General features: G+C 33.9%; 3 protein-coding genes across 5 annotated transcripts in view; 1 reads left to right on the top strand and 2 right to left on the bottom strand.

Annotated features, from left to right (window-relative positions):
* The window catches only part of stx4 (syntaxin 4), a 10,339-nt gene extending 3,687 nt beyond the window's left edge, over positions 1 to 6,652 (bottom strand). Inside the window, exons 1-10 of the mRNA XM_073828210.1 lie at positions 6,273 to 6,652; positions 5,593 to 5,697; positions 4,098 to 4,197; positions 3,922 to 3,996; positions 3,757 to 3,827; positions 2,790 to 2,898; positions 2,469 to 2,542; positions 1,372 to 1,509; positions 1,165 to 1,275; positions 995 to 1,073 (exon numbers count right to left, since the gene is read on the bottom strand). Of these exons, the coding sequence (XP_073684311.1) occupies positions 996 to 1,073; positions 1,165 to 1,275; positions 1,372 to 1,509; positions 2,469 to 2,542; positions 2,790 to 2,898; positions 3,757 to 3,827; positions 3,922 to 3,996; positions 4,098 to 4,197; positions 5,593 to 5,697; positions 6,273 to 6,302 (891 nt within the window). The 5' untranslated portion in view covers positions 6,303 to 6,652 and the 3' untranslated portion in view covers position 995. The remainder of the gene's footprint in view (positions 1 to 994; positions 1,074 to 1,164; positions 1,276 to 1,371; positions 1,510 to 2,468; positions 2,543 to 2,789; positions 2,899 to 3,756; positions 3,828 to 3,921; positions 3,997 to 4,097; positions 4,198 to 5,592; positions 5,698 to 6,272) is intronic.
* A 109-nt stretch (positions 6,653 to 6,761) lies between these two features.
* Positions 6,762 to 13,625, bottom strand: LOC141297756 (protein king tubby). Of its 2 annotated transcripts, none has more exons than XM_073828209.1 (13): positions 12,837 to 13,625; positions 12,710 to 12,753; positions 12,359 to 12,497; positions 12,020 to 12,259; positions 11,824 to 11,943; positions 11,541 to 11,678; positions 11,227 to 11,411; positions 9,091 to 9,249; positions 8,882 to 8,994; positions 8,688 to 8,802; positions 8,489 to 8,587; positions 7,282 to 7,453; positions 6,762 to 7,161 (listed from the first exon to the last, which is right to left on the bottom strand). In XM_073828209.1, the coding sequence occupies exons 2-13, from the start codon at positions 12,749 to 12,751 to the stop codon at positions 7,028 to 7,030; spliced, it is 1,656 nt and encodes a 551-aa protein (XP_073684310.1). In that variant the 5' UTR covers positions 12,752 to 12,753; positions 12,837 to 13,625; the 3' UTR covers positions 6,762 to 7,027. The 2 variants fall into 2 exon arrangements, with proteins under 2 accessions (XP_073684310.1, XP_073684309.1); XM_073828208.1 differs by having other exon boundaries at positions 12,341 to 12,497; positions 12,837 to 13,621.
* Positions 13,626 to 15,732: 2,107 nt separating this feature from the next.
* Positions 15,733 to 22,846, top strand: snx11 (sorting nexin 11). Of its 2 annotated transcripts, none has more exons than XM_073828954.1 (7): positions 15,733 to 15,965; positions 16,588 to 16,834; positions 16,914 to 17,000; positions 18,379 to 18,479; positions 19,559 to 19,654; positions 19,807 to 20,031; positions 20,535 to 22,846. In XM_073828954.1, the coding sequence occupies exons 2-7, from the start codon at positions 16,793 to 16,795 to the stop codon at positions 21,538 to 21,540; spliced, it is 1,557 nt and encodes a 518-aa protein (XP_073685055.1). In that variant the 5' UTR covers positions 15,733 to 15,965; positions 16,588 to 16,792; the 3' UTR covers positions 21,541 to 22,846. The 2 variants fall into 2 exon arrangements, with proteins under 2 accessions (XP_073685055.1, XP_073685056.1); XM_073828955.1 differs by having other exon boundaries at positions 15,736 to 15,965; positions 16,588 to 16,642.
* The last annotated feature ends 7 nt before the right edge of the window (positions 22,847 to 22,853 follow it).

Here is a 22,853-nt window from a genome sequence, read left to right as displayed (position 1 = left end):
TACGACCATTACATCCTGCATTTATTGCGAAATTAGCTTCCTCCAATCTAAAAAACAAGAATCGAAAAAGAATCGAAACAACAGTGAGGATCGATTCTGGAATCGAATCCAATCGATTCCAGAACCAGGAATCGGAATCGGAATCGATTCCAAAATTTTCGGAATCGAACAGCCCTATGTCTCTCTTCTCCAGTGGGTTGGGCTAATCCAAAAAAGTGAAAACAATGGGGGTGTTCTGAAAACAGACTGTTGCCTGTGAAACAGGGGTGCTCTGAAAACACCCCCATTAGCAATTAGTGCTTTCCACCTGATGAAATGAGCGCGGCCAAACTGATGAAATGAGAGCGGCAAAAAATCGACCAATCAGAATTTTGGTCGAACCAGACCGTATCGACCAATTAATCGACTAATCGACTGGGACGTTACAGCCCTACAAAATGCAACTGAGGATTTTTATAATAGAGTACTTAAATTGAAAAAAGGAACTGCAACAGCCCTACACATTTCACATAATTACTTTAATAATATAATCACGTATACTTGTCGTTCCTGCATGATTACATAAAACGAAATTGTTCATAGAAACAAACTATCCCAAATAACCAGTTCAAGGAAAATAATCAGAATTCCCCAATACCCAAGGCTATGTATTACAGGTAATGTTGTAAATAATGTTAAATGTCCTGTACAGACTGATTCTTTTACATCATAAGATCTCAATATATCATCAGGAGCCACAGGTATTTATTTTATGCGCCTTGACATGCTTTTTTTAACTCTCAGAAACGGGCAGCTGCCGAATTGCATTTTATGAATCACCAAGGATCACAGTTTCAGCTAAAAATCTTCTTTACACTTCTACTGAAGAAAACACCTACATCTTGGAAGACCTGAGTGGTTATTAAATAAACAGCAAACTGTTATTTTTAGTTGAACTATCCCTTTAAATAGCTTAAAGTTGCCATTCAAATTCAATGAAACAGATGGGACTTACCTCAACTGAAAGTGATAGCCAGTATAATGGCTATTACTACAAGTAAAATAGCAAGGCATATTGCAATCCATATCTTTTTCTGTGAAGAAACATGATCATTCGCACTGGTCAATGATGTAATGTCAACTCATCAATAAATAAATAATCATAATAATTAATAGTTTACTCACCTTGCGCACTTTTTTTGAAGTTTCTACTGCAGCAGTTGTGTCAGCAACAGCCTTTTCCACATAGTTATGGGAACTCTTAATGTTCTCCTCAATCCGGTCCACCATCTCACCCTGAAAAAAAAAAAAAGTTAATTTCACAAAGAATATAGAATTAAATTAAAATTAAAAAATGTTATGGTTTTTCATTAACAAGACAGGTTATCTCACCTGTGCTTCCACCTCCATTGCAAGGTACTGAAACATATCATGTAGCTCTTTAATGCTTTTCTCTAACTTGATGATCTCATCATGCCGCGACTCGATCTCATTCAGAGCCTGTCTGGTAGCTTTAGCATCGTTTAAAATCTGCAAGTACAAAATGATTTTTAAAGAAGGGTTCAAGGTGATCACACCATGTGACATAAAGGACACAATGGTGAAATGTTTCATGGTGGTGACGCTTCATTTCAGGCAATAGGGGTTGAAGGCTTCTATACAAAAAAAGAGAAGTGGAATCTATAAAGGAGGTACTGAAAATGTTTTGCTTTTCATGATGCTGACAACCCAGATTTCCTTTATCTGGAATGAAAAGATAATAACACTAGAAGATACTATGTCTAAAGGTGCTACCAGCATTCTTAGTTCCAACTGTACACTGTAAAAAAAAAAAGCTAAAATAAAAACCTGCTATAAATGGTTAAAAGTAAGTTTTCCTACTATATACGGTGAAAACTGTATTGGACATTGCATGTATACGGTAATATCGCTTTTGGAAGTGAAAAAGAATGTACAGTTTACTGACATTCCCAGAATTCCAAAACAGATTTCAGTACTTCAATAGGCTGGTATATTAACATTACATTAGTTAATGAAATTACGGTATTTAAATGTAAATTTAAGTTAAAACCGTAAAAACATAAACGTTGCTACCGTATTTTTTACGGTAAAATTCTGGCAACCACAGCTGCCGCTTTTTTACCGTAAATTTTACAGATTTTTTTATTATTATTTTTTTACAGTGTAAGTCTCACCTGCTTACTATTTGTCGTTTTTACTGCTTCACAAAAAGCTAAGAAAGTGAAGGGGCAGAAAACAGGAAAATGCTCCTATTTATTATAAATGCTTATATCACTAAATAGCTGGATAGGATCAACTTCATCAAAAACAAGAAATAACAGTTACACTTCAGATGGAACTGTTCCTAAAAGGATCTTACCAAATGAAACACATCCATTCCAAAGAAAGCAAAAGAGAAGACTTGAAATGTGACATTTAAGTAACCAGAAGACTAAAAATAGTCACACACCAAACCAAACAACACTTACATTTTGCGTGAAAACATCTGTTTGTCCACTCTCAAGCATTGATTCTAGTTCCTCGTCTGTCACATTGTTACCGGCTGTAAAGGAAACCACATTCACATTAGTTTTATTTTCATTTATTTTATTTATCTTAGAAATAATGCAAATGAAAGCTATGTTGCATAGCCTTGGACTTATACTGACACTTTGTGGATCATACAAAAGGAAACTCTTAAATGAGGACAACAATGTCATGGTGCACATTTAAAAAGACTGTTTATGAGAGATTTGTGTGAGAATGCTAGTATTATCAATAGAATAAAACAAGAGAGAAATAGCACATACTGATTTTGAGTTGTCTTTGTATCCTCTCCACATTTCTGTCTCTGTATTGGGCTTGGATTGTATGACAGTGACCCATCACTTCCAGAAATTCACGAGACAAAACACCATGCTTTTAAAGGATGTTGAGAAAAAAAAGGAGCAGATTATTCTGAGCCAAAACAACACTGTTCATGTATTGTGTTTAGAAATGCGTATAATACACTACCAGTCAAACGTTTTTGTAATGATTTGTAATGTTTTCAAATAAGTCTCTTCTGCTCACCAAGCCTGCATTTATTTGATCCAAAAATGTTCAAAATATTTTGACCATTTAAAATAAGTTTTCTATTTAAATATATTTTAAAATGTAACTTATTCCTGTGATTTCAAAGCTGAATTTGTTCTAGTCACATGATCCTTCAGAAATCATTGTAATATTCTGATTTGCTGCTCAAAAAACATTACTATATTGAAAACAGCTGAGTATAATTGTGTCAAGTTTAATTGATGAATAAAAAGTTAAGAAAAGCAGCATTTATTTGAAATAGAAATCTTTAGTAACATTATGTCTTTATTATCACTTTATCAACGTATTGCTTATTTGCTAAATAAAAGTTCATTTCTAAAATTTCTTTCCCCCCCAAAAAAAGAAAAATACACCGACTCCAAGCTTTTGAATAGTATAGCGTATAATGTTACAAAAGCTTTTTATTTCAGATACATGCTGATCTTTCTATTCATCAAAGAATCCTGAAAAAACTCAACTGTTTTAAATATTGATAATAATAACAATATTAAATGTTTCTTAAACAGCAAATCAGCATATTAGAATGATTTCTGAAGGATCATGTAACACTAAAGACTGGAGTAATGCTGCAAAAAATGCAAATATTACTGCTTTTGCTTTACTTTGGATCAAATAAATGCAGGCTTTTTTTTTTTTTTTTTTAAAGAGAGAGTTTTTTATGTATATTAAAAAGCAACTCACCTGGGTTCTCCGCATTCTAACGTTTATTGGAATATATTTGTCGTCACCTTCAGCTTTCTTAGGTTCAATGCCTGTGACATAAACATATTGTTTAATTTTTCACATCCAGTAGGTCCAGCGGAAAAAGTTCAACAACAACCAACTTTGTTTATGTATTAGTCTCACTTTTTAACTTCTTTTGGATCTGGCTGGCCATGCCTTTGATGTCTTCTCTGAGGGACTGCAGTTCCTTTTTCATACCTATTGCCAAGGAGATTTGTTTTAAATATTTTTTATTTCAACATTTTGTTGAATGATAAAACTTAAACTGAAAAAACCCAAACCTAAGCTGAGCTACTCACTTTCTTCTGGAAGTGCAACTCCTAACACTGTTTTCTGTTTGTTCTCCAATTCAGACACCTTCTTCTTAATCGTTTCAAGTCCTTCTCGAATCTCTTGAACCTATGTAGAAAAACAATTGGCTTTTTTTTCTTTGACTCTAAAACTCTAAAATCCCAAACCACACAGACTATAATTTAAAAATCAAAACTGTCATTCATGTTAAACATCTGAGTAGCCATTAACATGGAGTTTGGACATTGTGACTCATTTCTAGAATTGTTTATACAGTCAAGCCCGAAATTATTCATACCCCTGGCTAATTCTGACTTTAAAGTTAGTTTTATTCAACCAGGAAGTTTTTTTTGACTGGAAATAACACAGGCTTCTCCTAAAAGATAAGACAATGTACAAGAGGCATCATTGTGAAAAAAAAAAATCTCACCTTTTATTTACATTTGAACAAAAAGTGTCATGTCCAAAATTATTCATACCCTTCTCAATAATCAATAGAAGAGCCTTTATTGGCTATTACAGCAATCAAACGCTTCCTATAATTGCTGACCAGCCTTTTGCATGTCTCCACTGGTATTTTTGCCCATTCATCTTTGATGATGAGCTCCAACTCTTTCAGGTTGGAGGGTCTCCTTGCCATCACCCTGATCTTTAGCTTCCTCCAGATTCTCAATTGGATTTAAGTCAGGACTCTGGCTGGGCTACTGCAAAACGTTAATGATTTTGTCTGCTAACCATTTCTTCACCACATTTGCTGTGTGTTTTGGGTTGTTGTCGTGCTGAAATGTCCACTGGCCACGTTTCTCTGCAGACTGCCTGATGTTGTTGTTGAGAATTTTGATGTATTGCTCCTTTTTCATGGAGCCGTTTACTGTGACACTTTTCGCTTCCGACCACGTCCTCTGAGATTTTTCACAGTGTGGAATGTCCCGTATTTTTTAATAATACTTTGAACTGTAGCCACTGGAACTTCAAAACATTTAGATATGGTCTTATAGCCCTTTCCTGACTTGTGAGCAGCCACAATGCGCAGCCGCAGGTCACCAGTGAGCTACTTTGTCTTAGCCATGACTGTCCACAAACCAACAGCCATCCAAAAGCTTCTGTTTTTCACCTGTTGAGTTGATTAAAACAGCTGTTCCCAATGCATCAGGGTAATTAGGATGCTTTAGAACAGCTTGGACTATTTGGAATGGTATAGAACTTTGGATTTCCCCATAGACTGTGACAGTTTGCAAAGGCTATGAATAATTTTGGACATGCCACTTTTTGTTCAAATGTAAATAAAAGCTGAGAAATATTTTTTTCCACAATGACGCCTCTCGTACATCGTCTTATTACTTTTGGGAGAAGCCGGTGTCATTTCCTGTCTTGCTGGTTGAATAAAAGTAACTTTAAGTCAGAATTTGCCAGGGGTATGAATAATTTAGGGCTTGATTGTACATATTACATATTAGTTGCATATTACACAGTTAAAATGAGCTACAATGGCTCAAAATAAACCTTTTTAAAGAAGGCCTCATTTTCTTTCTCTTCATTTGCTGAGCTCCCAGATCCAGGCTTTATCATGAGAGGTGCGTTTTCATCTTCATCTGAGGCATCGCCAGTCTAGTGAGAGGAGAAAAGTATACATAAGAATTTGTCATACGTTTAAAATATGTATTTAGAAGCTGTATAATTTACTTAATCGTGTTGCAAGTGTTAAAGCACATAGTTTATTTGTATGGGAAGAAACGGGGCTCTAAACGGATGTGATATTTTCTTCCTGAGGGTGTTAAAAATCCAACGGCTAACTTACTAAATACTTGCTAAATATGACTGAAATGAGTTCCGTTACAAAAGACATTTGAATTTCTGAGGGGGAAAAGGTCACTGAATCAACTGTAAACATTCATGGCTGCTAGTTTGTATTGTATGTAGTCTAAATAAAGTTACACCCCGATGGTAATGCAGAAGCTTAGCTTCCAGTTTGTGGGATCTGACTCATGATTGTTTTTTTCAACAATCTGCATAAAGATACATAAACAGTCAGTTACATATAGCAGCAGACTGCAAACATGAAAATGTGAAAGAGTTAATAAATCGCGGCTACAGTGGTGGTTAACAGTTAAGTTACAGTCTCCGCGGGTTAGCGTTAGCACGTTAGCCGGTTTCCTGAGTGCACTGCCCTACTTTGTACTCACATTGCCCAGTTCTTTGGTCCGGTCCCGCATTCTTGATATATCTTTTACCCAACTCTGATGAAAAGTTCCTGTCTTATAAGTCGTAGCTCATCTGTCTGCAAACTCAAAAGTTGCAAAACTCAAAAACCAAAAAGAGGGAGTTTCCATTCAAAGTCAGATTTCACGCCACCAACTTCCACAAATAACTTTCAGAGCAGCTTGTTGATGGGCGCTGCGAGGTGCTTGAACGATAATATATAAATAATACGGATCAACTTCAGTTATGCTTAGAGTTCAAAATGGGCGATGTGGTTGTATACGAATTTGTCTCTTTCTTCTTCTGTTTTAGTTTGCAGAGGTATGAAAAACGAGCAAGGCTTTTACTGCCCCCCGATGGAAAGATATATAGGCCTGCTATGTTTACATTATTCCACTGTGGCGCAATATAATATTCTCAAATATCTTAAAAAGACAGCAAAAGAATAATGAAGTTCTGTAAGATGGTGAATGTAACTTATATAAGAGCAATAGCTTTTAATTTAACAAGGAATGTCCATTTTTCTTTTTTCATGTATACAAAAGAACTTTTGGAAACAGCATTTACAGAGAGAATAAATAAGTCAATATTCATAAACTGTATGTCTAATTGTATATAATTAGTAAAACAAATGATCTACTGCACATCATAATTTGTAAATAATAGCAAATGACTACAAGAACACTCTAAAATTAATTAAGTTTCCCTTTTTAAAACAGAAAATACAGATGAATGACGTTCATTCACAGGCCAGTTTGCCATCAAAGGAAGACAGTGTGATGGCAAATGCTTGTAGAGCGCACATGGGAAAGCTGTAGTCCATGGAAAACACATCTTCTGCTACTCGGCCAAACTGCATCACAATGTAGTCCTCTTGAGAGAGATATTCAATGACATTAATAGAATTAGGAATTGTAATATTTTCCTGTATTATCTGATATGGCAGCTACAAATACAAAGACTGATCAAAATGAGAAAAAGATAACCTCTTACCATTATCTGGATGGACAATTTGAAAGTTTTTCACAGATGCCTGAGTGACTCGGCCGTGGAAATTAAGCACATACGACTGAGTTTGCTCATTCCAGCTGGGTGATTTATTTAGGAGAGTGACAAGATTCTCTTTGTTACCATTCTCATATCGGGTGAGCAGAGACTCCAGGTCCTGGGACATGCAGACGAGATTTCATTTTCATTATTTATACATATACACTTCCAGTCAAAAGAACTTTCTATTTAAAAAAAAAAAAAAGTGATTTATTCCTGTAATTTTAAAGCTGAATTTTTAGCAACATTACTCCAGTCTTCAGTGTCACATGATACTACGAAACCATTCTAATATTCTGATTTGCTGCTCAAAAACATTTATTATTATCGATATGTTGAAAACAGCTAAAGAGATTTTTTTTTTCAGGTTTCTTTGATGAACAGAAAGTTCAGAGAAACAACATTTAACTGAAATAGAAATCTTTTGTAACATTATAAATGCCTTTATTATCACTTTTGATCAATTTAAAGCATCCTTTCTAAATAAAGTATTAATTTCTATAATTTCTTTCCCAAAAAAATAAATAAATTACACTGACTCCAAGCTTTTGAATGGTATAATGTATAATGTTACAAATGTTTTAGAGTCTTAGAATCTTTCTATTCATTGAGGAATCCTAAAAAAAGTACTCAACTTGTTTAAATAATAATAATAATAATAATTAATATTTCTTGAACAGCAAATCAGCATATTAGAATGATTTCTAAAGGATCATGTGACACTGAAGACTGGAGTAATGATGCTGAAAATTTAGCTTTGATCACAGGAATAAATTACATTTTAAAATATTTTCAAATAGAAAACAGTACAAATATTTCAAAATTGGACTGTTTTTGCTTGACTTTGGATCAAATAAATGCAGGCTTGGTGAGCAGAAGAGACTTCTTTAAAAACATTCAAAATCTCACTGTTCAAAAACTTTTGACTGGTAGTATACATTTTAGAATATATTACAATAAAAACAGTTAAGATTGTAATACAATTTCACAATATTACCATTTATACTGTATTTTTGGATCAAATAAGACTTCTTTAACATAACAAATCTTTCAGACCCTAAGCTTTTGAATTGTCTCCAAAAGAAGAAACATACTATTGCGATTTATGATCCAAAAAAAGGTGATTAACAAGAATCCATTACATAATACTCACATTTTTTGGTCGAATAACGACTCTCTCATCATTCTCATGCATACCAGGAATAATCACCGTCATTTTTCTAGGTCCTTTAAAACCCAAAACATTTTTCTCCTGTGTGACAGTAAAGAAACAAGTGTGTTTTTTAATCAAAACTGAATACATAAATACTGTAGACATATAAAGAGAAAATAGCACACAGAGTGCATCTTACATAACATATTGCTGCCAGCTCTTGTCGCAGCGTATCCGTTTCTTTGATGAATGGTTTCCTTTCTGGATTCTCGCCATTATCATACACAGTGAATTTAGTCCCCAAGACATTAGATCTGAGGAGACAAATTATATATTTTTACATGGGCAGAATAACAAATAATACTTGTGATAAGACACTGTAATGGTACTGACCTTAGTTTGCCTATGTAGCTGTCAGTATCTCTGGATAAATCAGTAGGATCGATTGAGATCAAATAATTTGATGTTTTGCACTTTTTTCTCTTTCTGCCAGCCATCAGAAAGACCTGCCCACCCGAAACATTACACAAGAGAATAGTTATATGTTAAGAAAAGAAAAATACATTATTTGTCATATTTTTCTTTTTTACACTTCTGCTAACCCGTTTTCCATCCTCCTTTTCCATGTGGAGGTAATATGTGGGAAACATGCCTTTCTCCACTCCCCTCCTGTCTCTGGTGATCCTGCACTGAATAGTCACATCTCTTGGAGCAGGACGCATGGCAAACTGTTCCAGATCCTCCAAAGACATCGGAGAGGACTGGACAAGAAGGATAATACAAAGAATATCAGGGTTATAGTATTACAATGGCGATTTTATGACAGCGTTTTGGTGCCACGTTAAAAAATAAAAAAGATTATAAGATTAAAGTAGTAATATTTCAAGAAAAAAATATGAGAATAAAGTCATAGCAATACAAGAATAAAGTTGAAACATTTTGAGAATAAAGTCATAGAAATATAAGAATAATATTGAAATATTTTGACTTTATTCTCAAAATATTTCGACTTTATTCTCATAATTTCGACTTTATTTACAAAATATTTAGACTTTATTCTCATAATTTCGACTTTATTTACAAAATATTTAGACTTTATTCTCATCATTTTGACTTCATTCTCAAAATATTTTGACTTTATTCTCAAAATGTTGACTTCATTATCAAAATATTGGCTTTATTCTCTTAATTTTGATTTTATTCTCAAAATATTTCGGGTTTATTCTTGTAATTTCGACTTTATTCACAAAATATTTTGACTATATTCTTATAATTTTGACTTTATTCTTAAAATATTTTGACTTTATTCAAGTAATTTAGAATTTATTAACAAAATATTTTGACTTTATTCTCGTAATTTTGACTATTCTCAAAATTTTTCAACTTTAATTTTGAAATAATAGAAGTTTATTAATTTCAACTTCATTCTCGAAATATTTCAACTTTATTCACAAAATATTAGGACATTATTCTCATATTTTCAACTTTAATCTCGTAATTTGACTTTATTCACAAAATATTTAGACTTTATTCTTGTAATTTCAACTTTATTTTCCAAATATTTCGACTTTATAATTGTATTTTTACTTTTTTCTCAAAATATTTCAACTTTATTCTTGTAATTTCAACTTTATTCACAAAATATTAGGACTTTATTCTTGTAATTTTGACTTTATTGTTGATATATTTTGACTTTAATCTCGAAATTTTACTTTATTCTCGAAATATTTAGACTTTATTCTTGTAATTTTGGCTTCATTCTCAAAATATTTAGACATTATTATCATAATTTTTACTTTATTCTCAAAATATTTAGACTTTATGCTTTTAATTTTGACTTCATTCTCAAAATATTTAGACTTTATTATATTATTGCTATGACTTTATTCTCTGAATTTTGACTTTTTTCTTAAAATATTATGACTTATACTTTTTTTTAACATGGCACTGAAACGCCATTGTAATTGTATAAACAAACTTAAACCATAAAAAATTTTCATTTTCATTACTTAAAATAAAACAAATATCAACTTAAAATAATAAAAAGTAAAATAAAATAAAATTGAAGTACTAAAAAAACTAAGTCTAAATAAACAACAAAATGTAGACATGTTAAACAAAAACTCATAAAATAGCAAAAACAAAATAAAGTTTTCAAAGTAAAAAATAAATAAAAATTAAACAAATAAAATAAAAGTCAAAATAGAAAAATAAAACTAATTCAAAATTAACAAAACAGTATATCAATAATACTAAAATTCTATATGTGACCCTGGACCACAAAACCAGCCTTAAGTCGCTGGGGTATATTTGTAGCAATAGCCAAAAATACATTGTATGGGTCAAAATTATTGATTTTTCTTTTATGCCAAAAATCATTAGGAAATTAAGTAAAGATCATGTTCCATGAAGATTTTTTGTAAAATTCCTACTGTAAATATATCAAAATGTAATTTTTGATTAGTAATATGCATTGTTAAGAACTTAATTTGGACAACTTTAAAGGTGATTTTCTCAGTATTTTGATTTTTTTGCACCCTCAGATTCTAGATATTCAAATAGATGTATCTCAGCCAAATATTGTCCTATCCTAACAAACCATACATCAATAGAAAGCTAATTTATTGAGCTTTCATATGATTTATACATCTCAGTTTTGTCAAATTTAACCTTATGACTGGTTTTGTGGTCCAGGGTCACATATATACACTAAATGAATTAATTTAGACTACATTTACTTTTCCCATGTCCAAAGAATCACTGTCAGAAGAAGGCTCCTTATAGTTGGAGTTTAAAGAAGCAATATTGTCATTATTGTTGGCTCCTTTTTTAGTCTTCTTTGGTGTTTTTTTAGCTTCCCTCTTCTTGTCTTCCTCCTCTCCATCCTCTTTTTCTTCCTCACTGTCACTGAGATGACATCTCACTACAAAGACAATTTAAACAAGAAATTGAATCTTAACAATCAGGCCACATCAAAAGAAACCCTCATTAAACAAAAAAAATGATATGAAAACATATATTAAATCATTTTTATATCACAAGACTTTTATACTTGGTTTCAGTTGTTGTTTTTTCTTTGGTGTGGGAGGAACGGGACTCTTTGTCCAGTCTTTCCTTTCATCCTCACTCTCCGACTCAGGTTTTTTTTCTTCATTAATGTTGATTTCCACAACCGAATCAGTCTGAATCGCTGGAAAATACCACAAGTTGGAATGTTAACAATGCCAATGTCAAGTTACTTCCTATTTATGGATGAGGCACTGGGCTGTGCTACAGGAAATGGCCTTTAACTTGTATCATGCTTAACAATGGAGACACATCTCCGGTACACTTACAAGGCTGTTCCTCTGTCTTCACTTTCTCCTTAGATTCATTTGTCTTATCCTTCTTTTTCACTGCTTTTTTCAGTTTCCCTTCATTTTCCTCCACTTCTAATGCAGGTTTGGCCTCAAGTACTAGAATGTGAAATTCAACAAAATGACACTAAGCCTGAGGCAAAAGTTATATCTGAACAAACGTAAAAACGCTTACATTTTGCTTGGCCTTTTTTCACACCCTTCTTTTTAGTTTTCTTTCCATCCGTTTGGCCTTCTGTGTCTAAAGTGCATTTAGCGCTGTGCTGCGGGCTGATCTCTAGATCGATTTTCTTAGTGATGACCGGAACTGAATGAGCAACCTCTTCTAAAGCCTCTTCTGTCCTGGATGAAATGGTCAGTTCTCCCAAACAAATCTCTTCCACCGTGTTTTCATAAATCTGCTCAGCTTGTGTGTCTGAAAATAAATAGATAGGGTGTTATTTTCGGTAAAACTCTACAAAATGAAAAAAATTACATTTATGTTGACATGACGAACCACTGAGGGAAACGTTGCTCTGAGATTGGCTTATCAATAAAGCTGTATCGTCAGACTCAGGTTTCTGTTTGCGTGTCTTGGGCCGAATGTCGTGATTCGCTGTGATCATCCGGGCATCTGACCTTTTTCTTTGTTGTTTCTTGATTAAAAGTGAACGCTGTAAGAGTTAACATGATATAAACTGCTGTTAAACATACACTAAAGTTCATCTACGCAGTAATTCCATTAGTATACAAAATGAATTAGAAAATCTAGAAAATGCTGAATAATTAAAAAAATATTGAACACTGACATATTACTGATAAAATATGCAACACAAAAGTATAAGTAAATGACTAATCAACAGACACACATTTTTTAGATACTTACCTGATTGTCCAGCTTCTGTTGTCTGACCTCTGTGTCCTCCATTTCTTTTGTTGGAAAAGAACAGATATCAACATTTCTAAATCATTTATACAAGTAATGAGCTATGTTTTTATTTTTGTAAACTCACCAGCCAGAATAGACGGTCAAATCAGCTATCAAATGAAACCGATGTCTCATTGTCCCTGTCTGTCTCTGCAGCTCCATATGACATCCCCACCTGCATGCAACAGAAGCTAAAGAAGATTACAGCGGATAAAGTTCTTACACTCAACACTCCACTGAGACGCCATGTAGAATTGATCCTTCATCATGACTGACATCAGACACTATTTCACAAATGAAAACAGCACCAGTGTCACAATATAAAGATATTGGTAGTAGAATAGCAGAACTATTATGTCTGCATTTTATGCAAGTTCTTAATGCAAGACTAAACATTGTTTAATCAGGCACTGGTCAGTCATGAGATTCTACTTCCTTAACTTGTCTTCTTGTAAACATATGGAAATAAAACATCCTAAATGCGCATTTAATGTTTATTTTATTACACTTTATCTATTTGTGTCTGTATATTTCAATGACAATACAGTTGAGCATTTGTTCGTGCAGTTTAGCATTTGTGTGTATTTGAAGCCTTTCCAACAATGTCTGTATGAACTTTTCTGAGGACAACTGGGGGACTCATATGCAACTATTACAGAAGATTCAAACGCTTACTGATGCTTCAGAAGGCAACACGTTGCATTAAGAGCCAGGGGGTGAAAACATTTGGAATTTGGAATTTATTTTGTCTTCTGGGAAACATGTAAGTATCTTCTGTAGATTCTGAAGGGCAGTACTAAATGAAAAAATATGATATGTAGGCAAAATAAGAAAAATGTGCACATCTTCATTCTGTTCAAAAGTTTACACCCCTACCTGTTAATGCATCGTTTTTCCTTTTGGAGCATTAGTGAGCTTTTGGAAAGGGTTCAAATACAAAAAAATTCTGTAAAATTAAAGAATCTGTGGGAGCTGAAGGATTTCTCTGAAGAACAACAGGCAATTAAACTTTTCAGGACAAACAAGGGACTCATGAACAACTATCACTAAACAAAAAAACAGCTGTGGATCATTCAGGTAACAACAATATTAAGCAAGTGTATGTAAGCTTTTGAACAGGGTCATTTTTATAAATTCAACTAATGTTTTCTCTGGACTATGTAAACATCTTTTATGTGAAATATCTTATTCAGGTCAGTACTAAATTAAAAATAACATGCATTTTGTATGATCTCTCTTATTTTGGTAAAATAAATAACTTTTTGCAGATTCTGGAAGGTGTATGAAAACTTTTGACCTCAACTGTACATGTCTTTAAAAGCCGTTTTCTCTAAATATGTTTTTTTTTTTTCATGCACTGAAGCAGAAATCTCCACTTCAATAGGTGTTTGTTAATGTATCATTGCTGATTTACAAAACATTTTACCCCTAAAAACATGGTAAATATTTTTTCAGGCTATTGATTTTCTGATTTATGGAGTAATAAAAAGAGATATCCAAAATCCCCCATGTAAAACCTTTAACTCTAATCTGGTAATAAAATGAAACAAATATTATAAATCTTTATTCATTGTTGCAAAATACTATAAGTTAGTCATTAGTCACATTTTAAACAACTTCTGTTACTTAATAAAGCAGCAACAAAGTAAAATCTGCAACAGGGCTCAAGGAGGTCGAACCAGCCAAACATGTAGGCATTAACAGTACAAAAAGTCTTAGTAGCCTACAACTACACAAATAACATGACATTGGCGTTTGTGATGTGTGGGCTTCTCTAGCTTGCTGCGTTAGTGATGTCACATGCATTTACGCACGACAATGATTATGAAAATGAATAGGGATGATTAAATTTGGGAATTTCAAATCATTAGCAATTGTGACAAAAAAGTAACTAGTAACTAGCCATTTTTTGGCTGGTAACTGTAATATGACTACTTAAATTTTATTAGTAATAGAGTGTTTTCATAACGCGCCATCAATCGGCCATATTGGCGGCACTGAACATAAAAAATGCCACTGAACTGAACAAAACTTGCATAATTTTGCTAATTATTGCTGCTGAAATGGTTAATTATTGCCATGTTTTGAGCTGTACTAATCTGTCAGACCAGGAAAAACATTTGAAATACTAAAGACAGCCAAAAGTTATAACAAATCAAGGAGAAGAGTGCAAAAAACTGTCTGAGGGACAAAAGGCATTTGTGGTTGGCCAAACTGAACCAGGATTTCCATTTCCATAGCACACGTACATCTCGGAGACGTCTATTTGACGTCTGCATTTACATCTGCAAGACATCTTCAAGACGTAGTTTGCTCATCTGTAACACTATGTCTATTAGATGTCTTTAAGATGTTTATGATTTAGAATGTATGTAAAACTGACATCTTACAGACGTCTTCCAGACGTTTGTACATAGCAGATGCTTTCCAGATCAAGAGATCTTTAACAGACATCTTGCAGACGTAGGTGTGCTATCTGGGAAGGATCTTGACAACATTCGTGTTTGTTCTTATCATTTCCGGTCAGAGAGGTGAAATATTAGGCTAATATCTTATATAGCGCTTGTACATATCTTAACCACCTGTTAACTTTAGTTTGTTGAAATATTGCACACTTTCCAGCTTACTAAGTTCTTCTCTACTTGATTTAGCAGCTTCCACATTTTTTTGTGTGGTTTAGACAGCAATCAATGCTGTCGATTACATGCGAGAATCACTGATAAGGCATCATGAGGTAAGTGCAAACCCTCTGTATCTAATGCCTTTTTTGCATATTTAAACGTAACATTTCACAGATTGTAATACAAAACAACCACCTTAATGTACTTTGATTCAATTCGTTAAAATGTTTACTACATCCTACACCTAGGCATTATGCTTTATTGTAGTGTACAGAGAATAGATTTTCGTTTCAGGGAAAAGATAAAAAGTATACTATCTGTGTCTGAAAACCTAGTGACCCTACTTGCTTGTTTTTGGCATCATAAGCATAACTCATAAACGGACTAAGAACCCGCACCCTAGATGGCAGTATCTCACCTCAGCTTGTTTGTGTATTCACAGCTGAAGAAAAGGAAACTGGTCACGTTACAGCTACGTTCAATTATGTTTTGACGTGTTTTCTAATAATTCGCATGTGTTTTATCTGTATGCGTAACCAATCTAAGTAACGTTGAAGAACAATCACAATTTATGACGGACGGATGGGATGAAGGTAACGTTACGAATTTTACTTTCTTTTTTGACGTTCGTATGAGCTTATTACATTGAGCTAATGTTCCTGAAATACAACCTGGAAACAAGTATCATACCAATAAACTTAACAATAACTTATCTTCTAGCTGTACTCTTGAGTAAGAAGTGCTGTGACCGATAACACAACAAGTTATCAAAGTAAAAACCAACTAACGTTAACGTTAAACTAAAGCCAAAGTATTTGTCCACACAGGTTTGCTAAAAGTAACATGTTCGGTTTCAATGCATTTACACATGTAAATCACATTATTGACCATAGAATTGACAAATAATCGTGATTAATGGCCGTTTAGAGGAAGAGGAGGGGCACATCACAAGGGTTAAAAGAGCAAGTCAGGAGATGTTTGTTCCCTAGATACTCGAATCAACAATTAGTGATGTTTTGGAGAGTAGACAGTAGCAGGTCGGAGGAATCTGTTGATTTCTCCCTTTATGGGTTTGTGAAAATATTTGCTTTAAAGTTATGGAAAAACAAGGACAGAAAGGACCAAGTCATGTAAGAACCATGGGGAAACATGCATGATAAGGGATGTTTGTTGTTGTGGTTGATGACTAATGTTGCAGTGACTGCTTTCCCACAGATGTCCATTGTGCCGTGTTACCTCTGGTAGGATGATCAAAAGTCAAGAGCAAGATGTAAGATCTCGTTTTCTTCTTCTTTCCAGCGTGTCTGTGTGATGTGCAATGACAGATCTAAATATATTGCAATGAGGTCTTATGGGTTGAAGTCATTCAGATATTGAGACACAGCAGATTACAAAACAGCTGAATTGACACAAGAGGGTTATGCTGTTGATAACAATGGACCATAGGATTGTCATTGTAAAGGTATAAAATGCCATAAATGTTTGATGTTTGTATACTGTAGTATTGAAAATGATTCTATAACCTTTTTTTTTTCCCGAAGGAATTCATTGCTGTGAGAGTTCAGGATCCTCGCATTCAAAACGAAGGGTCGTGGAACTCATATGTGGATTTTAAAATATTCCTTCATGTGAGTATTTTTGCCTCAAGGACTTATATTACAAGATTACAATCTAATAATGTGACTCTTTCCATGTTCCAAGGGCTTTTTTAATATGTCATTAGACAAGAAAACAGATTAAGATGAATTTCTAAGTAGTTTTTTTAAATATACACTACCAGTTAAAATTTGTGAACAGTAAGATTTTTCAGGTTTTTTAAGAAGTCTCTTCTGCTCACCATCCTGCATTTATTTGATCTAAAGTACAGCAAAACCCGTACAATTCTGAAATAACAGTTTTCTTTTTGAATTCTAAATTGTAATCTATTCCTGTGATTTCAAAGCTGAATTTTTACTCTCGTATAATTATTTCAGTCACATAATTCATCAGAAATCATTCTAATACTCTGTTTTGCTGTTAAAATTATTATTATTATTATTATTATTATTATTATGTTGAAAACAGATGAGTATAATTTTTTTTCAGGTTTCTTTGATAAATGGAAAGTTCAGAAGAACAGCATTTATCTAAACTAGAAATCTTTTGTAACATTATAAATGTCTTTATCATCACTTTTGAGCAATTTAATGCATCCTTGCTAAGTAAAAGTAATTGATATAATTTCTATGAAAGTGTATAATGTTACAAAAGTTTTTATTTCAGATAAATGCTGATCTTTCTATTCATCAAAGACACCTGAAAAAAATCTGCTCAGCTGTTTTCAATGTAATAATAATAATAAATGTTTTTTGAGCAGCAAATTAGAATGATTTCTGAAGGATTATGTGACTAGAGTAATGAGGATGAAAATTCAGCTTTAAAATCACAGGAATAAATTACATTTTAAATAGATATCAGTCTCTCTCAATTTTTTTTCCTTTGATTGAAAGTCGTAAAAACAGTTTTTCTTTTCCTGTTTGAGCAAAAGGGAATGCAAAAAATATATTTGTGGTACTCTTCCATTCGTTACTCTCGGATTTTACCAAACTATGATGACTTCTGCTATGAGAAACCCGGAAATGTGAGAAAAGTCCATGGGTTACAGTATTAGTGTTGATTAAATCACAGCCATGCCCTTTATGGGGGTTTCCTTGCTACATGAGGGGATTTTTTTGTAACATGTTTTATGTGTATATTGATATCTAGAGGGCAGGGTAGGGCTGTGTTACATATATTGTACATAAAGCAATTTAATGCACCGCAAATAAGATGCACACAGAACTGCTTATGTTTAAACTGGTGTTTTGAAGATGCATGAAACTTCTGTTGATCTTCACAGGCAAATACTGGCTGTCTTTCACTAGGATAAATGTTTGTTTTTTTCTTCTTTTGTTGTTCAACACTTGTTTTCATCTGCCCTTTATTATCTGATCTGAATTTGGTTACTTACTTGGTTTCTGCCACCAGACAAACAGCAAAGCGTTCACTGCCAAAACATCCTGTGTGAGGCGGCGATACAGCGAGTTTGTGTGGTTGAAGAAAAAACTGCAAAAGAATACCGGGCTAGTGTAAGTTCCTTTGCACAAACAAATGTCTGGATGGCTGCATATATGGTTCAGCCAATGCGCTTTTTATAAAAAAATATATATATATTTACATACAGCTTGCAGACTCTGCAAAATGTTAATTGTTTTACCAAAATAAGAGGGATCATTAAAAAAAATATTCAATACTGACATGAATAAGAGATTTCACATAAAAGACATTTACATATAGTCCACAAGAGAAAATAATAGTTGAATTTATAAAAATGACCCTGTTCAAAAGTTTACATACGCTTGAATCTTAATACTGTGTTGTTACCTGAATGATCCACTTCTGTTTTTTGGTTTAGTGATAGTTGTTCGTGAGTCCCTTGTTTGTCCTGAACAGTTAACCTTGCTGCTGTTCTTCAAGATCACTCAGGTCCAACAAATTCTTTGGTTTTTCAGCATTTTTGTGTATTTAAACCCTTTCCAACAATGACTATGATTTTGAGATCCATCTTTTCACACTGAGGACGACTGAGAGTTGGGGGGTGAAAACATTTGAACAGAATGAAGATGTGTACATTTTTCTTATTGTGCCCAAGTATAATTTTTTTTTTCATGTAGTACTGCTCTTCAAAAGAGACAGAAGAGACTCACATGTTTTTCCAGAAGACAAAATAAATTACATTTACCCTGATCTTCAAACAAAAAAATAAGGCTGTGGATCATTCAGGTATTAAGTATTAAAAATCAAGTGTATGTAAACTTTTGAACAGGTTCATTTTCATAAATTCAACTATTATTCTCTCCAGCGGACTATTTGTAAACATCTTGCATGTGAAATACCTTCTGTAGGTCAGTACTAAAACAAATAACATGCATTTTGTATGATCCCTCTTATTTTGGCAAAATAATATTTTGCAGATTCTGCAAGGTGTATGTAAACTTCTGACTTTTAACTGCATATTTGCCTATTAGAAATTCTGATATTTTTTACATTTACTGCAAGCAATATTATCAATTTGCCATGCAGTATGGACTTTTTGTGCCTTTTTTATATTCCATCTTCTTTTTTTCAATCTTTATAGTTACCCACAATACATTGTGTATTTCCATAGGCCTGTTCCTGATCTGCCTAAGAAGTCTTTGTTCTCGTTTATAAATGATGACTTCATTGAAAGGAGGAGAAAAGGTCTTCAAAGCTTCTTGGACAAGTCAGTTCTAGTGTTTTATTTCTAATCTTCTAGTGTTTAATACTTATAAAGCTTTTTAAAAAACAGGAGAATTAAAAATGTATATAAAATAGTACAGAAATATTCATCTTAACAGTTGTCCTGAAATTAATTGCTTTTGTCTTCCTACACAGAGTGCTGCACATGACAGTATGCCTGTCAGATAGCCAGCTCCATCTTTTCCTGCAGACTCAGCTTCCTGTCAAGCACATTGAGGACTGTGTGCAGGGTCACACCCCTTACACTGTGACAGAAGCCATTCTGACTTATGCTTCCTCTAACCGGGGCTGGGTGCAGGAGGAAGGGGCCGGGGCCCAAGAATTATGGCCCACCCCTGTTCCATATGAATCCGTAGAGAGGTAAAGAACGAAGAATGAAGTCTGTCGTGTTGTTCCAAAACCGTAAGACCTTCATTCATCTTCAGAACAAAAATTAAGATATTTTTGATGAAATCCGAGAGCTTTCTGACCCTGCATAGACAGCAATGTAATTATCACATTCAAGGCTTAAAAAGGTAGTAACGACACTGTTAAAATAGTTCATGTGACATCAGTAGTTCAACCTTAATTTTAAGAAGCTACAAGAATACTTTAAATGCGCAACAAAACAAAAATAACAGCTTTATTCAACAATTTCTTCTTTTCCGTGTCAGTCTTCGATGCACATTCACGAGAGTACCATGAATTCTTTTCTTTGCGCGCAAAAGAAGGGCCAGAAAGCTCTCAGATTTCATCGAAAATATCTTAACTTGTTTTTGAAGATAAACAAAGGTCATACAGGTTGGAAAAGACATGAGAGTGAGTAATTAATGACAGAATTTTAATTTTGGGGAAACTAACTCTTGATATACATCTCTTTACAGCCCTGCTCCTCACCTCCCTTCATTACAAAGTCCAGGAGCCTCATCCAGCAGACCTCTAAATGAACTTACAGATGCTTCAGACTCTGAGTCAAGGCCGAGTGATGCAGAACAGACTGCACTTGACCTGAATCAGGGAAATGAACATGAGCAGCTGCCTGAAGAGGGAGAGAGTTACATTAAACTAGTAGTTGAAGTCCACCCGAACCTTGTTGTTTCTGTAGAAACTGAGGAAGAGGATGGAAACATTGGTTTAGAAGAAACGCAAAGGCTTGATAAGGATGCCAAAGATCTACAAAATTATGATTATCTTAACGGACTCATTGAAGACAAGCCTCAGCAAGGAGAAACACACAATGATAAAAAAACATCTGTTGCTGAAAATGCAGTTGATGTTTCCTCAGTAGATGATAAGCTTTTTGATGATATCAATGATGAGAAGACGGGAAGTCAAGATGTTGAACTTGAACAAGATAGCACTGCAAAACAAACTGATAAGGTCCTTCATGAAGAAGATCCAGAAGTAAGGATCCATGATAATGAAGTTCATATGGATCTCAATGCTGTCAAGGCTGAGAAGGTACTTGAAACCACAGAAGATGTTGCACTCCATGATGCTTGTGAGGAGAACAAGCCCGATATTGAAGATGAAGATAAAGCTGAGAGAACAGAGGAACATGCAACCCAAGAAAATGGAGTCAGTGATGAAGACACTGCCGTTCAGGAAGAGCCCATGAATGAGAACGAGAATGAGGTGCATGTTGAGGAAGTGAACAAGCTCAATGCAAAATGTCTTCAGCCTGGCAGTGCCATTTTGATACTTGAAGGAATTGAGGAAGCGATAAGCACGCAAACGGTCCCCGTGACTGTCAGTAACCTCCATGCTGATCCTGCAGATGTCAACACGCTTGTTTTACAAGCCATAGAAATTGATTCAATGCAATGTCACGAGACGGACAGCCACACAATCGTCACTTCCCACCAACCAGATACTAATTCCCATAGTTAGATTGGACAAGTGTTCAGCTGTTTCCCAGTCAACATCCAAGACGTTTTTCTACTGTGATTTCAAAATGAGTGAGTGCATGTAACTGTAAAGGGAAGAACACATCTCTTTTTTTTCTGCATTGATTCACTGTTGACGTGTTCAGTTACAGATTGTTTACAAAAGATACACTGAATGATTAGACCAGGCTGTAGTTTTTCTTTACAAACAATGTGAACAAACCGAGATAATGCACTGACTAATGTGCCATTCAGGATTGTGAGCAAATTGCACAAGCAACATATTTCTGGAGGAAAAAGCAGTGCGTTAGTTAGCACCTTAATTCTAATATTCACTATTCTTAATCAAAATGTTTCTGTGTTTGTATGATTTTAGCAAGAGGAATTACCCCCTGACATCTATTTTAGCATTTTCAAAACCTGGTTTTAACTGACTTGTCACTTTTTAAGGCACTTCCCTTTTTTTTCTCTCAACCGTAAAAACGTGTTACTCTCACATGTTTGCTCTACTGGAGCTTTGGGTAATTTAAAGGGATACTTCACTTTAAAATGAAAATCTGTTAACATTTATTCACCCTCACGTTCTTCCAAACCTGAGTAAATTGAGTAAGTTTTCATTTTGGGGTGAACAATTCCTTTAAAATATAAATAAATTATATAGGTATGTATTTTAAAGTAATTTTTAAATAATTTAATATTTCAGGGTCTTTGGTTTTTAATTTCCTTGTTGCTTAATTTATGGTCATAACACTAATTTCCATCTATAAACTTTATGAGCTAAGGAAAATAACCTGAATTCATAAGAAATTACAGTGCACATTGTTTATAACGATGATATATTTTATTTTCCCCATCCTGATGTAATGTTGCACTAGGTCAAGTAGGCTGCTCATTGACTGTTCTTCTATATTCTGCTGTGATGTTGTGTCACAGTGGCTGCTTGTAAATCTAATATGGGAACAGAAATGTACTCAAAAGGGAATTGCTTGTTAATTAACAGGAAAGAGAACTTCTTTATTTTCTTAGATAAGGTGATCTCTTATCACACACAAATTAGCACAGTAAGACAATTATGAACGCACAGTAGCATTACAAATTTAAAGCATCCTTAATTTTTTTGGTTTGTTTTTAAAGGATTTAAGCTAATATTTTTAACAGCATGAAGTCACTCGTGACATTTTCATGTTTATTTGAAAGAGCCTACGTTGTACATGGGTGCCAGAGCAGGTGTTCGTCACTGTATGTATGTTTGGATTCACCAATGTGCTTACTAACAGCAAACCAATAAAGAGTAAGAGGTTGAAATGAAACTCAGTG

The sequence above is a fragment of the Garra rufa genome, chromosome 22 (assembly GCF_049309525.1).
Source record: "Garra rufa chromosome 22, GarRuf1.0, whole genome shotgun sequence".
NCBI classification, from domain to species: Eukaryota; Metazoa; Chordata; class Actinopteri; order Cypriniformes; family Cyprinidae; genus Garra; species Garra rufa.
The sequence above is the reverse complement of the archived record's forward strand: the minus strand, read 5'-3'. Positions and strand labels throughout refer to the sequence as shown.